We start from the raw sequence: 15518 nt of genomic DNA, 5'->3' as shown, positions 1-15518 counted from the left end.
CACTGCGCATACGCCATGAGCGCGGTGCAGCGCAGCACAGATGTTGAAAACACTTTTCACCTAGCTAGGGTGAATTTAGTGAATCGTTTTAACTCCGATTTCGCGGGGTTTTTTTCAAGGCGTTATTTTTCAACTTTATAAGTTGAATTTGCATTTTTGATCATTTGTTACTGAAAGTCAATACCGAAAGGCATGATCATTTGTTACTGAAAGTCCATACCGAAAGGCATCAGAATCTGCAAAGTTGTGTTTTACGTTGCATGTGACCTTTTAAACGTGACCCATAATAACTATCAGTTAATCAATGTGATATTACAACTTACAACAAACACACACTCCATTAGAGAAGTACAGATACTAGTACTTTTGTTGGGCTGAGTCCCATCCGGGATTCGAACCCACAGAGTCAGGCACCTAATCGTCATGCAGCACACAAAGTCAACCGCCTAACCCTCTCAGCCAGCGCTACTTCCGTGGCTTGGACTAATGATTGACCCGAGTCTAGTCTGGCTGACACACACTGTGGTTTTTAACTGATATCTACAGTAAAGGACGGCGTCAAACAAAAGAAACTCTCTCGGTCTTGCTGGCCCACTTAGACATTTGTATTAGTGAGTTATAACACGCGCGTGCTTGAAGCCCGACACTGCCAGTAATATATATTTGACACACATTGTTCCAGCTGTAGGTTTGTAATAATACAAGTTCACAAACCTTCCTTCTCTGTCATGTTCTACGTATTTTAAAAAAATCGGATAGTTTTAGTGTTTTCCTCTCCATGTTGAAATGCAGAATTAATGTTAATTTACAGAGAGACTGTAAATTCCAAATCACATTTGGAATGTTAATTCACAACAAAAGTTTGGCAACCATGCTGCCACTTATTTCGTCGTATATTTACGTGGGAATTTGTACCTGCTTTACGACTATATATAATGCAAAACATCAGTTCCCGACAATACTTTCCGTCTCCACTTTAAATCTCTCCTCAGTTGTCCAGCATAATGTGCCCGTCTCCATAATTCTATTGCAAGTAAATGCAATACATTTTCACCTTGTTTGGCAAACTTTGTCACGGTAATCCTGAACTCGCAGATATCTACTGGCCTAGCAGACGACACACTAACGGACGCAAGTCTAATTCCGTAGTACTTACCCGGGCTCGTCAAATATTACTACTGCTACCGTGGCCGTGTGTACACGACAGTCTATGTTATTGCGAGACCATAAATTGAGTGGTCTTTTCCGCTGACTTGGTTGACACGTCATCGTATCCCAATATTACGTCGATCGATGCTCATGATGATCACAGGATTGTCTGGTCCAGACTCCATTATTTACAGACCGCCGCCATATAGCTGAACTATTGCGGAGTACGGCGTTAAACAACAACCAATCTTAAATCAAACATATGAAGTTGTTAAAATCGCCATTTGATTGTGTGTGTACACATGCCAGAGGGTTGGGGGGTGGAGCGGGGTTCAGGGGGTTCGAAACCCATCCACCCACCCACCCCCCTTTGAAAATTCCTGCATCCGCCTATAAGGACTATATATTGTTTCGTGTATATATATATACAATGGTAAATGACGACAAAGAAAGAACGACATAAAATACCACCGTCTTCATTACTATGCCTCATCTCCCCTCTACATCGGGGGAAGTCAACATGTTTTTATTGTATCAGAATTTATAAATCAATAAAATATGTTCCAATCAATATTATGTTCCGTCTTCTCTATATGGAAAAATGTTGTGGTAATCAATAATATTCACTGACTTATGGCTCTGCATGGCTACACGCAGTCAAGTCACCATTCACAGGTGCTTGGACGGTCAAACAGGCCATCTTTCCATAACACAAAATCTACAGATTTACCACCAACTAAAAGCAATATATTCAGTGCACTTGAAATTGGCATTTTAATGCCCTCCTTATGGTTCTTGCAAGGTTAATGTGTCCATTAACAAGGGACTCTTCTTCATTAGTTTACAAGCGGAAGAATAATTCACCAGCCTTCGCACACATCAACAGTGCGGAAGGATACATCAATATTGGCTCGATCAAGGAGGATATTGGTGGGTATATAGGCGACTTTCAGCTGATTCTTCCATTTCGTGGTACATTTGTTGATACTAAGGCAAAAACATGATGATATATTAGGGACAAAGTGCCTTATCACAGTGTTTTACGGCGTACACAGGGAAAATATACTTCGATAGGGCTGCGCAGACGCAGAGAGCAGTTTCTGAAACCAAGATGTCTGCCATAAGATTGCCGATGTATCGTCAACTCCTGTATTTTACGTTCGGAAATTTCCCTACCTCAATGAGTGGTGATGGAATGCATTTGTAACGGAAGTTCTCTAAATAAATTCCATAGGAACCATTAAAATATATTCAATAAATACTATCCACTCGAATTATCCATCCTCTGTCAAGTGCACGATATCTAACTCATGACTGAAAGGAATGTCTAATACCCTCCGCGCAGGCTCAAGCGCAGTCGCAAAGCTCGGCAATATTTTGACTCCCGCTTGCGCACAGAGATGTGCGCTGCTGGACGGCCGAATGCAGACGACACGTTTGATGCCTATAAACATATCCCCCATATCCCCCAAATGACGACCCATTTCTATTCGTCGTAACCCCAAACCCGTGCTCCTTCAGGCTTCGTGTCGGCCATTATCATAATGTAGCGCAAAGATCCCGGCAACCATAATGGACAAAAATACTTTCACTGGTTTCTAATCAGCATCTTCTTAGTTTAGTGGCTAATGCTGTAAAATAAGTTTAAAAGTTGATTTTACCTGTACCAAATGTCTCCTACTCTCCTGAGCAGAACCTGAAGTCTCAGTCTCTTATCTCTCAGAAAGTCTTCTTGCATAAAAAATTCCAACTTTTTTACAAAATGTTATTGTTTGCACGAATGACAGTGATCAAACTTAAGCAACCTGCATTATGCCATTCATTCCATGGTAGTATTTGTTATCTTAAATGTGATGCTAACAAGAAGTTTGGGTTGAGGGGTTTGAGTTCTGCTCTTTTCTGCTAGTCTGACGGGGACGGTGGGTTAACCCTGTGGTTAAAGGGTTTGCTTGTCACGCTGAAGACACGGGTTCGATTCCAAACATGGGTACATTGTTTGAAACTCTTTTGTGGTGTCCCTCATGGTGATATTGCTGGAATATTGCTGAGTGGCGTAAAACCCAAAGCACTCACTCCTAGTCCAAGATAATGATATTATAGTTTAATATTGAAACAGGTATGTAAGACTTTCATGTATCCTAGGTGTCCTATTAGTGTCATTACCAAATCTACATGTAAAGATGTGTAAAATGAAGCATTAGAAAATTAGAAATTAAAGTGCTAACTGTCATAACTACTATCACAGAACAACAATCAGCATAAGAATTTATCTACACCTGCTCAGAGGCCAAGATTTGATGACAAATCTGCAGCACTTCTGTCTGTCAAAACCAAAAGAGGAATTTCCCAATTCATGATAATTAACTAGTAAGTAGTCATGCGAATGTAAAGTGATGTGTTTGTCACTGGTAACAGTCAAACAGAAGAGGTCATGTTACTAAATGTGAATTATTTCAGTGAATGCAATGTTGAAAAATCCTCAGAAAATAAGAATACTTCCAATTGTGAATGAAAGGTTAGTATTTGTACACAGTTTGCTTTCCAGGTGCCAAGGGCTCTTTATTTAAAGTTCAATATACAGTCATCCCTAGCAATAACGCTCTTCGCGATACCGCGGATTCGGTTAAACCGCGGGGTAATTTGTGGCTCCCATAAAAATAAGTTGCCCAGTGATCACACATATTCACGTCATCGAAAATAGCACATCAACAAATCTGCTGTTGAGATCTGGTTAATCACGTTGTAAACTAGTGAAATTCAGTGCGGATTGCATTATCATACATATCCAGGGTTTTTAAAACATGCAGGGTTTTTTTCAATAATAATAAATGAACAGCGAAACATCGTAATAACTTTATCATGAAGACATGTCGATCATCAGCCGAGTACTTACAACGTTTGCTATGATACAACACACTGCGTAATTGCGCGGGTAAACACCACCATCCGAGAATGTATGATGTCAGAAAACACATTTTATTTGATTAAATTCAATCCCATTTTCATTCATTAAAACTGTTTACAATAACACCGGAGAAACCGTGAGTGAAATGGCATTACCTCATTCTATACAACACCCGCTTACCACATTCGTGAGGGTCCGTCTTTTGCGCCTACCGCGATAGCACCAATTTCACATTTTTCTCAGCAATCATGAACAGATTACAGCCTTGTCATCCATTGACCCCAAGATCCGCGTCATTGACTCATTGAAGTCATATTTGACAAGTAATTGCCAACATTTTGTTTTTACGATCAAAGTGGCACGTACCGCGGGAAGTCAGCGGTGACTTGTCAAACTGTCTCCTACGTAAAATGTATCCAGCCAGGTAACCCAAAGTGCTTAGCAATGCTAATTATTATGTTATATATGTTCGTAGAAAACATGCATTATACTTATACGATAGCAATATATAAGATCTCTGTTAGAATAACTGCTTGACATATAAATTATTCTGATAATGGAATAGAAATTCTTTGATGTTATATTTTCGGATCGTTTTTAATTGAATCACCGGTACATTGGACCAAAACATCGATGTGTGCCCAGCTGATTGCTATTTCCGGCTTAGTTGAATAACAGGTAGCATGACAGGAACAACAATTGAATTATAATGTCTTGTGATGTTTGATTGCAAGTTTCATGTACATACATCTATTTTCATTTACAAAGTTTTGGTGTTTTTCACCTCCAACAATACGATATAGTTTTGACTGGGCACAATACACGAAATAGCAGTTTTGTTATGTCCATGGAAAATACGATTTTACTTGGCCTTTGTTCCGCGTTATGTAATCGTTACTATAACGCGGGTGTCTAATAACGCGAGGGGTCATCCATGGACCCCAAGACCTGCGTTATGGCGAGGGATGCCTGTATATCCTATGGTGTCATTCATTACAACACAACCTTAGCTCTATGGCTTTCCGAAATCTATGTTATTGTGGGTTTTGTAACAATATGGAGATACAGTATTGTTTTGAGATACAAAATTATGATACATTGATTTACGACACTAGATTCAGTACATTAGAGGCAGTGTTGATGAATAAACATGAATAATAACAGAAACTGTTTAAGAACCAGTTTATGCAGATTCTGTGCTACTTCCTGGTTGGCAAAAATAGCAGAATCTTCACAGTATCCCCAATCATTAATGTTTCTCCATTACAATATCCCAGCTTTGCTGCCTGAAAATTGAATAGAAATGATTCAGGGTTGTGATTAACGTGCAAAAGGGGAGAGATTATTAAAGGCACAATGTCACACATGTTTTACAATATTTTGGCATGGATGCACTCACATATGCAGTCACTTTTGCTTCCTATTGATGCAATAAAAGACTTACTATCCCTTACGTCTTGCCTGAAATCGATCGATAATTGAAACTTTGAGGCGAACTGCTTCCAAAGAGAACACTTGCCATATATGGAATTTAAACAATTGCTTCGTACATTGAAAACTGTTGCACGCGGTGTTGTCAGTGTTTGCCAAACTGGTTTCAATCACAAGTTGTGCGTAGGCTATTTCATAAAAAGCACTCCAAGGGACATAACTCTTGAAATAATGTTCAGCTGTTACAGGGCATGAGAGTTGATTTAATGCAATGTTGCATTAATTCCTTTTAATATAATATTGTATTCTAAATATGTAATGTTGTATATGGTAGCTTCCCTGAGGGCTGATAGTTGGTATTATTGAGATAAATGCATTATTTATTTTTAGAGAAGTGTGGTGTGATATAGTGCCTTTAAGGTAGAAATATAGGTACTCAACTTACTGTTTCAAGATACAAATTGTATCTCAACCATTTTATCGGGATCTATATCATTGCGGCCACACCATACTATCATATTGGAATTACGATCCCCTTATTGCCCCTCATTTTTTTCGACGGCACCCTGGTCTACAACTCTTCGTTCTAGTTCAAAACCTGTGTCAAGTGAAACTTCTTCCAGTTGGGCTTTTAAACTCAAATAGTTTGACATTGATTCAATGCTCACTACTGAAGGCTACAGATAACATTTGTTTGAAATACTCGCAAGCATGCCTGGGCACTTTTTGCAAGTGTTTACGTGCTTTCCATTATGTTACAGTTAACCTTGTCTGACAGAATGAATCACACGGGCATGTCATCTACAGTGCATGGCACTATAGCAGGAAATGTGACCATGACTTCTCAGATCAATTCAATGATGGACGATGACTTGAGCGAGCCTAGCTCACCAGAGAGTGGCTTTGATACCTCTGACTTCCTTCAAGGGACAGTGACTGATGATGTGACTGCCCAGCTTGCAGCTGCAGGTGAGTCCTCCCCCTCCTCCTCCCATCTCTGTGATAATTCAAATGCAAATGGGAATTTGGTGTAATACTCAGTGACTAAATGTAAAGTAACTCTTGCAGTGAATAGCAGGTTAGCAGGTACCCACATGGTTGGTAATAAATAGGGCTGGATATTGCCCTGATTCTTATATTGCGATATATTGCAATAATTTAAGAGATATTGCAATATATATTGTGATATATTGAATGGAGGGTTTCTGCCCAAGTGCATACATCATAAATAGCTCTCTGTGTGTGACATCATCTTCTTAGTTGCTGTTACACCATACTTTCAGGCTCCCAGTCCCCATTGTGTATGGGTGTATGCCAATGGTTTACAGATAAATAAAATGATATAGAACCTTAATGTGGGATGTTTAATTGAGGTATTGCAACAAAGGTTTGAGAACATAATGATACAGTATAGTAATAGTATAACATAAGTATCATGGTCAGTGCTTCAACAGAATGCACTTCAAGACAGCTTGCAATTATTGTTACTGTATTTCGGTGATTAATTCAGATTCAACTCCAATATAAACGTGTTAACATAAACTATTGCAAAATTAAACAAAAACAAGATTTAGGTGAACTACTTGAGCTTAAACATCTCATGTGACCTCCAATAACTAACATCCTTGACTAGTATGTAAGTATACAGTAAGAAAGACTTAGACCTTTTTGATAAATTGATTACATACACTAAACGCCAAAATAATCGTTACCCTCCTTCCTTAATGACGGAGGTACCTGTCTTCAGCTGGCATTGTGATGGCGTGGACGTCCACGTGACATGTGTTTGATAGTTTTTGAGTAATTCTTGGTCTGTCTATGGTGACCCCAGTCTCTCTGTAGCGCTGAATAAGTCGTATAACCGTGATATGGCATTGGCAACAGCATTGTATGTCGACCCCATCTGCATCATCACAATGGCTCTTTCTCTGTCTTCAGCTGTTAATCGTGGCATATTTCTCGTACTTGTGTATCATATCATGCATTATAGTCTCTCTTTATACCCTATAGAATCATTCTACACGTGAAATTGATGCAAATGCTGCTTGAATATTGCTACGTTTTGGCAATTGATATTGCTATGTGTAAACATAAAATGGAAAAATGTTACTTCGCAAGCAAAACTGTTAACAAAGATAATTTTAGATGTTCCTAAACACTTTTTTTTCACAATATCAAAGACACGTTTTACTTGTTTTCACTAATGCATATCAGCAGAAAATGTTTTAAAAGACTGAATTCATAGGCATGATTCTTTTACAATTTTAAAAACTCAACAGTCAACAACAGTTTGTTTCTTGTTTTAATAGTTGAAAAATGGTGAGTCAGACTTTAAATGGTTTATCTTCACTCAAAGCAGACGTTTATTTCAGCCTTACTTTTGTCACCCATTTTGTTCTTGGGGATGGGTGGGGTGTGTCATCAATTTTGTACATCACAATATGTTTAAAATTATGCTAAGAAATTATGGGAAGGGGGAGGGGGGTCATTGACTTTGTACATGACATGTGGGGGTCACTTATTTTGTACATAAATTTTAGGAGGGTGTGTGTGTGTGTCATTCACATTGTACATGCTTTTCCATAAAAATCATCATCACCCCCCCAAGCCATAAATTATTAACAGTCCCTTAATTCCTCCAAAATGTCACACATGAAACCATTCAAACCCACAAAACGTAAGGCATTTGGTAGAATATTTGGCACTTCTGGAGCCACTTATAAAGATACTCCCACTTGTAAAATGTTACATGAAACCAACAGAAATAAAAGTATATTTGGCACTTTTAGAGAATATTTTTTTGCTTTGGAAACCAAGGGCAGATAATGCAAAGGGAGCTGACTCTGGATGACCCAATATATTGCAGAATCTGAACCGTATCGCGATAGTCGTATCGTGAGATACTGTACCCGTATATACCGGTTTACCGGTAATATTGCACAGCCCTAGTAATAAATACTGAATTTGGATGGTCTGCATGGTGCATACTATTCATAATGATATTGAGGACCAGGGTTTTACACAGGCTTTGGGAAATGGAAGTCATGCTGACTCACAGTATTTATTTTTGGGAGTCATTTTCAGTATTTGGGAGTCATGAAAATTTTAGTGTAATATTTCTCTGTGTAAATCAAAAAGCAAGAGTTTTGCAATGATTTTTTTGTTTTGTGTTTTATTGTCATTTATTTGATTAGTTAATAAATAATATCCTTTTCACTGTTCAATTCAATCATAACAAAGTCCAGTATACTGTATACGAGCCGGTTCACCCAGAGAGTTCACCATCAATATACCTGACATAAATTGCAAGCTTTTTTCTATGGTGATGTCACAGGTTTCATCCACCATAAGGCCAATGTATGGACTGCTCTTTAGTTTATGGCTTCAATTTGCTGTTCTTCCATAACAGGGAAGATCGATTCCTCAATGACATGAGCATTTCTGTAAATGTTAGTGTAGTGTTGTACACCATTGAAACTTGTTGTTCATCAAATCTTTAAAAGTATCAGCAGGGATATTTTTTTGAGCTCGGACATAAACAGTAAGCATTTGTTTAATGTGACCATCAGTCTGGTCACTACAGTGAACTTTGTCTGTCTTTTCTGCATTTTTGACAGATGTGCTGAAATGCTGTTGCATTTCATGAATTGTAACTCAGGGCTCCAGATAACTTTTGGGGGTGTGGGTGTACTTACACATCATATTGCAAGTGGATGTGTACTGAGAATTTAGAAGGAGTACTGACATGTTTTTGTGTGAGCGAGATGGTGATGTGGTTTGTCTGGACGATTCATCGATCACTATTTCCAACCATGTATTTGTATTTGAAGACGAGTGAGGAAATAACTGAGCAACGCAAGAGATTCCCACTGCCTGGGTTTCCTCATGTGTCAAATCGCGTTGGAAAAGAAACTCTTGACAACAAGTATTTATCCGAAATAGATTTCCATTTGCACGATAGGCATGGACATTAAATGTTAGACGTACAAAAGTATTTATGTGCGTACATGATATGCTTGAAATCTTATATTATGTGGTACTTCCGTACTTTCTGTTAATATCGCCAGCGTTTTCAACACAGTTTGCAGTGAAACGAAAGCTATCATTGTTTGCTTATCAAATCGATTTTATTGAACTGAATTCCGAGGGTCACTCATAAAACTTGACTCGTATGATAATAGTTTGAGAGTCTTTTAGAAAATTGTTTCGTCAAATACGCAGAATCATGCATCATGTAAAAACCCTGGAGGACCAGATATTTGATTTTGTTCTGGTACATGCGTATAGAGACATGACAGATGCTTTTTGACAGAATAAACATAAACATGATAAACAGAATGTATACAACTCTGCTGTCACTCAATTATAGGCAGATGTATCTAGTTGATCAACTGAATGAAAAGCTTGACAGACATAATGATGTGACTGCTTACTTTGTGAGTCAGTATATCTGTAGCCACCTGCTGCTGTTGCAGGGCCCGTTGGGATTGCTGCTGCTGCTGCAATAGCCACTGGCAAAAAGAAGGGTCATCCCCATCAGTTCGAAACAAACCCTTCCCGGCGCGAGCGTCAGCAGACAAGGCTGCTAAGGTAAGTTGGGAGATAAGTTTAGACTAGCCTGGGAGCTTTTAGAATGATTAGAACTTTAGGATTTCTCGGGAGTGTCCTTATGTGTTGTCACTTTGGGCTAAGGTTTTAGGTTATTTTTTACTTTAGTTAAGCATATAGGCTACTGGTCAGGCCCATATAATTTTCATACTTTAATGTCTTTCTTTTTAAACCATATGGTAGACAGTTCAAGGACAGACATTGTCTTTTTATGTTACAACCTTCATAATAGTGTGTTTGAAAGTAACATGATATTTGGACGGAAGTTGCCATACATCATATGTCATTTTTCCAAATCAGTGACAATATTGAATAGTCTGTCAAGAATGCTCTAGAAAATCTTGCTTTTGATTATTTTCTTGCATATGGGTGGTGATACAGCTATAAACAATCTTGTGAAATGCTTGGTAGTTGAATGAAACATGTACATTATTATGATCTTATAGTCCACAATGTATTGTGTTTCAGTGACTGAAATTATCTGTTCTTCTTATCTGACTAAATTTGTGACATTAAAAATCTTCATATACTATTATTTTGACTTGTTACCTATATGTTCATTCTGCAGGAAGCTGAAGAGCACTATAGAAGAATACACAACCCGTGTCGGGCAGCAGGCTGTTGTGTTGTGTTGTACACCGGGAAAGCCAAGCCAGACAGGATCATCCTTCAAAGTGTTTGGCTCTCAGCCCTTGGAGAGTGTGGTAGGACTCTAATTTTTGGAATAATATTCATTCTGAATTAAGACATTTGGACTACTATTACAGTGTCAGTTACCAAAGGCAGAGGCAATTTCTTTCATCAATTTAATGGTGCATCTACTTTCATTGTTGAGATATTTGTTATTTCAAGTTTGAATGGTTGAAGTAATATGCTAAGTATAGTAATGATAAATAAAATCAAAAGATAGTTCTCTAAGGGAGCTAAACTTTGGCATGTGTGCTTCTCCTTATGGTGTCTTCAAAATCGTTTGTAGATCCGGAACTGTCGGGGGATGGTCATCCAGGAGCTGGAGACATCCCTGCAGGACCAGGCACCTCAGTCACAGTGTGATAACTCCCACCTACATGAGCTGCCTCTGCTCGTCATCGATGGCATCCCAACACAGGTCGACAAAATGACACAAGTGAGTTACCATGGTTACATCAAGTTCCGCTGGCACTACAGTGTACTCTGGTAAAATTTTCTGAAGTCAAATTGGGCCGAGTAAACTGAGAGTGATGCTGTTACAATTTGGTTTTGATCTCGGTTGTAATGAAAATAGTATTTAACTTCACCATGTTAACTACCACAAACACTATGGATTGAAGTTATCTCACACTAACATGGGATTCTTCACTACTATACTTTTTCAAGAATAGTCATTCCTGCTTAATAAATGAAGCATTTCTAGAATGTTTTCTTCTTGTTCACAGGCACAGTTGCGTAACTTCATCCCTGAGATGTTGAAGTACTCGACTGGCCGCAGTAAACCTGGCTGGGGAAAACCTGAGTGTCGACCTGTATGGTGGCCTAGCGACCTCCCATGGGCCAACGTTAGGAGTGATGCACGTAGTGATGACGAAAAGAAAAGGGTACTTATATCATGTATCAAAGATGTACCCTGACCTAAAAAATAACCTTCGAGATGGGAGGACCAGCACTTACTAATTTCAAGTATCCTTACAGGAAATGTTATTTTCTGCATCCATACATTTGTGCTGTGCAAACCTGTGATGTATACATTACGCTTATCAAGAGAAATCACAAAATCATATTCCTTTTCATATATACAAGAAGGATATTATGCACATAAAAACCTGACATTGTGTGCCTTCAGTGAATTAAGGTATGAACAAACAGGAAGAAGTGTGAAACAAGATATGTTTTCAATAATGAAGAGAAGGATAATAGTGAATTAGTATTGGCCATGACCTTTTCCATAACTCCAGGGCAGCTAATCTTAGTTTACATGCAAGATGGAAGTGGTTTCCCTTTGCATGTTGCAGTGTATCATAGAGTATGCCTTGCCCAATGTTTTTAATATTGTGACATAGCAGAGGTCACCTATATTCCTTTCCGTGTTTTTGTTTTAGGTAATCATTGAAATATTCTACAATTAGATACAAATTAACATATGAAATCATCCAAGTTTCTTTATCATTTTTATGTCTAAAATTGAGTCAGACGGGAGAGGAGGGATTTTAATGTATGCATTTAAGATAAATACAAGTATTCATCAAACAGGGAAATACATATGTTGAGGCATTTGAAATGTGTGTGAAATCTTAGCTAAGATCACGATCTTAATTCAATGCTGCCTTCCAGTTGGTTTGTACAAGTGAAGTAGGACAGTTCTAAGGTGCTTGGAAAGTTGATTGTAGGGGTGTAAGATTGATTGTAACTAAGGTCTGTGCAAGTGGGCCCTCATCTACCTCATGGTCTTCTGCCATTAAAAATGGGAATGTTACAATAGTTGCATTTATAGCACCCTTCCACTATATCCCCTCTTTTTCTGTTATTTACTTTTCTATGATAGGTTTCTTGGACTGAAGCCCTCCGTACCATTGTGAAAAATTGTTACAAACATCATGGTCGTGAAGACTTGCTTCATGTTTTCAATGACGATGGAACGACACAGGCCCAGGCACAGACCCACGCTGCCTCGCACTACCAGGGCACTATGGTACAGACTATCAACAACCCAGATGGAACTGTGTCTATCATCCACATTGACACTGGACCCACAGGCAATTCAGTTGTCACTCTACCTGATGGAACTCAAGCTACAGTTGTACACGCAGTTACTGCACAGGTGAGTTAGCTAGCTCAAGTATGCATTAAGGAAAGAAACATGCAAACTACACATTCATCAGACATGTTAGGTTATGGTGGGGGGAATGCTTCTGCTTCCTGTAATGTAATGCAAAGCCTTTACTAGCAGAGTGAGTGAGTGAGTTTGGTTTTACGCCGCTTTTAGCAATATTCCAGCAATATCATGGCGGGGGACACCAGAAATGAGCTTCACACAATGTACCCATGTGGGGATTCGAACCCGGGTCTTCGGCGTGACGAGCGAACGCTTTAACCACTAGGCTACCCCACCGCCCCTTACTAGCAGAACCTCAGGACTACCTGCAAGTAATTAGAATCAGTTGAAATGGAGGTCATGTGTTTACAAAGTTTTTCATTGTACCTCAGTGATGTGGATTGAACTCAATGAATCCTGGCTTACATGATCAGATTTTGCATCACCTGTTTGTGTGTACCTAATGTGTATACTGATGCATACGGTACACATTATATACTTGTGGGTATGTTTCAGCAACTACATGACAACCACCAGCAGGAAGCAACTCAGGCAGTGCAGACCCTGGCAGAGGTTGCTGCCAATCACCAGGAGGTTGGTCAACTAGTTACCCCGGTCAGTGTGGAGATGGCTGATAACACAGCCACCGTCACTACACTTACTGGCGCCTCAATCAACTCAAGTGGACAGATTATATTCACAGGAGATGGGTCTCTAGGAGGTAATTACTAATTCTTGTCTCATATAATACATATTTATGAACCTAATGCGTTCATCAATTTATATCCTCACTTTTTGCGCCTGAAATTTCTATTTTGATTTCTATTGTGCAGGAATTGTGACCATACCAGCATCAGTGTATCATACGGTGGCTTCCAGCATGGGAACTATAGGAGATAACCCCAATGTGCAGATTGCCATGGCTCCCCTGACCCAACTGAAGACAGAGGTGCCTGATGCCACACAGGCTGTGGAAGTGACATCAATAGACCAGGGACAAAACTCATGACATCAGTTTGCTTGATGTAGTCACCTTTGCTCCACACAGCTAGCTATTTCTGCCCATACAATCCCACATTACGCACCTGCAGAACACTGATTGTACCATACATTGAATATCAAGAAACAGTAGACTATATGTGACTTATCTTATTGCAGTACACACCATTAACATAATGTATTCATATATTGTTAACATTGAAGTGATCAACCTGTTTGAAGTATGCTGCTTGTTAAAATATATGATTTTTTTCCTACAGTACATCATACAGCAGGCATGACCTTGCTCTTCCAAGTTCTGATTTTTTTTATTGGTTACCAATGTATCAGAGATCATGATATTTTTAATGCACTGTAGGGTTGCAGCCCCAAACACAACCCCAGAAATCCGAGTCTTCTAAGTTCCAAAGAAGATGAAGCTGTACATAGTTTGCTGCAACTGTCTTCTAGTCCCATGCCACTAGTGCTCTGTATCTGTGATGTAAACTCATGTCAAAATGTGATACATTCACTATCCTCAGGCATATTTCAAAACAGTTAGCAATTAGACTCATGGTAACATCCCTTATGAATGTAAAATTAGAAAAGTCATGTACTGTAAAAACATTATCTTTAGTGATATTGTTTTTTTAATCGTGCTGAAAAATAGAAATTGATTACTACTTACCAATACATACACAAAGAGTATTTAATATCATTACCTCAACTATTCATTGATAGTACTCGTGTTATGTTTTTAGCCACCTGGTTCGATTGCTTGGCCCTGTTTCACTAAGTCATCTCAGGGCTGTGTGACAATCATAACAATAGGAATTATCATATGTCAGTCTGTGGGCAGAACCTAGGATTTGCTGGCACAAACTTGATTAAGTGTAGCTTTTTTTGGATAGTTAGAGCACCATTCGAGCCTTCACAAACTTGTACAACATATCAGTCTAATGATGTAGAGGAGCCTTCTTTAGGGGTCTTCACTTTCTAACCGTTTGCACCTTGAATCAAGTTGGACTTCACCACAAACTGGTGGTTGGGAGGTAGATAGATTTTATGACCAAAATTGCAAGCCTTGCTCTTTGCCACACCTGTTTCAACATTAGCATGTTTAATTTGATTTACATGTGGTTTATGTGTAATGTCAGTATCTAGATTTGATGTGAGCCATTTCTTTAAAGAAATATGTTGGTATAATTTCTGAACAATAATTTCAGAGAATGCATCCATCAGCAATGATTCTTCTTTCAATGTAGTGCGAGTCATGAAGCAGATAGTATTATCTCAGGCTGTTGTATAGAAACCTGGACTAATTGATTATTTCTGAATCGAAGTACATGAATTGAGCAAAAGTTTATGTATATAGTAGTATATGTAAATCCATGTATTTTTGTTTGTATTGTAAATTCTAATGTTCATCTTTTTGTGCCAAAGGCGTGTTAGATGTTTGTATATATTTGTACAATACTAGCAGTGTAAATACCATTGTTATTACCTATGACAAAATTAATTTATTGTGCTGAATCTCAATTACATGTATTGTCTAAAACCTGCACTTATCGTCACTCCTGTATTGTTTCATCCAGATGTCTTTATCCTTTGTTTGGAATAAGTCTTTATTCTAAATAAACTGTTTTACTATTACTGTTA

General features: G+C 38.6%; 1 protein-coding gene across 3 annotated transcripts; it reads left to right on the top strand.

Annotated features, from left to right (window-relative positions):
- Positions 1 to 1928: 1928 nt before the first annotated feature.
- LOC124288078 (DNA-binding protein P3A2-like) lies at positions 1929 to 15518 on the top strand. 3 transcript variants are annotated; one of them, XM_046724664.1, is made up of 10 exons: positions 2288 to 2336; positions 3395 to 3516; positions 6247 to 6454; positions 9961 to 10075; positions 10662 to 10797; positions 11070 to 11219; positions 11509 to 11667; positions 12612 to 12887; positions 13398 to 13602; positions 13715 to 15518. In XM_046724664.1, the coding sequence occupies exons 3-10, from the start codon at positions 6265 to 6267 to the stop codon at positions 13888 to 13890; spliced, it is 1407 nt and encodes a 468-aa protein (XP_046580620.1). In that variant the 5' UTR covers positions 2288 to 2336; positions 3395 to 3516; positions 6247 to 6264; the 3' UTR covers positions 13891 to 15518. The 3 variants fall into 3 exon arrangements, with proteins under 3 accessions (XP_046580604.1, XP_046580620.1, XP_046580612.1); XM_046724648.1 differs by lacking the exons at positions 2288 to 2336; positions 3395 to 3516 and adding an exon at positions 1929 to 2079; XM_046724656.1 differs by lacking the exon at positions 2288 to 2336 and having other exon boundaries at positions 3179 to 3516.

Source organism: Haliotis rubra, unplaced genomic scaffold (assembly GCF_003918875.1).
Source record: "Haliotis rubra isolate DU_JTF1 unplaced genomic scaffold, ASM391887v1 Scf111, whole genome shotgun sequence".
NCBI lineage: Eukaryota > Metazoa > Mollusca > Gastropoda > Lepetellida > Haliotidae > Haliotis > Haliotis rubra.
Note: the sequence above shows the minus strand (reverse complement) of the source record. Positions and strands in the feature narration are given on the sequence as shown.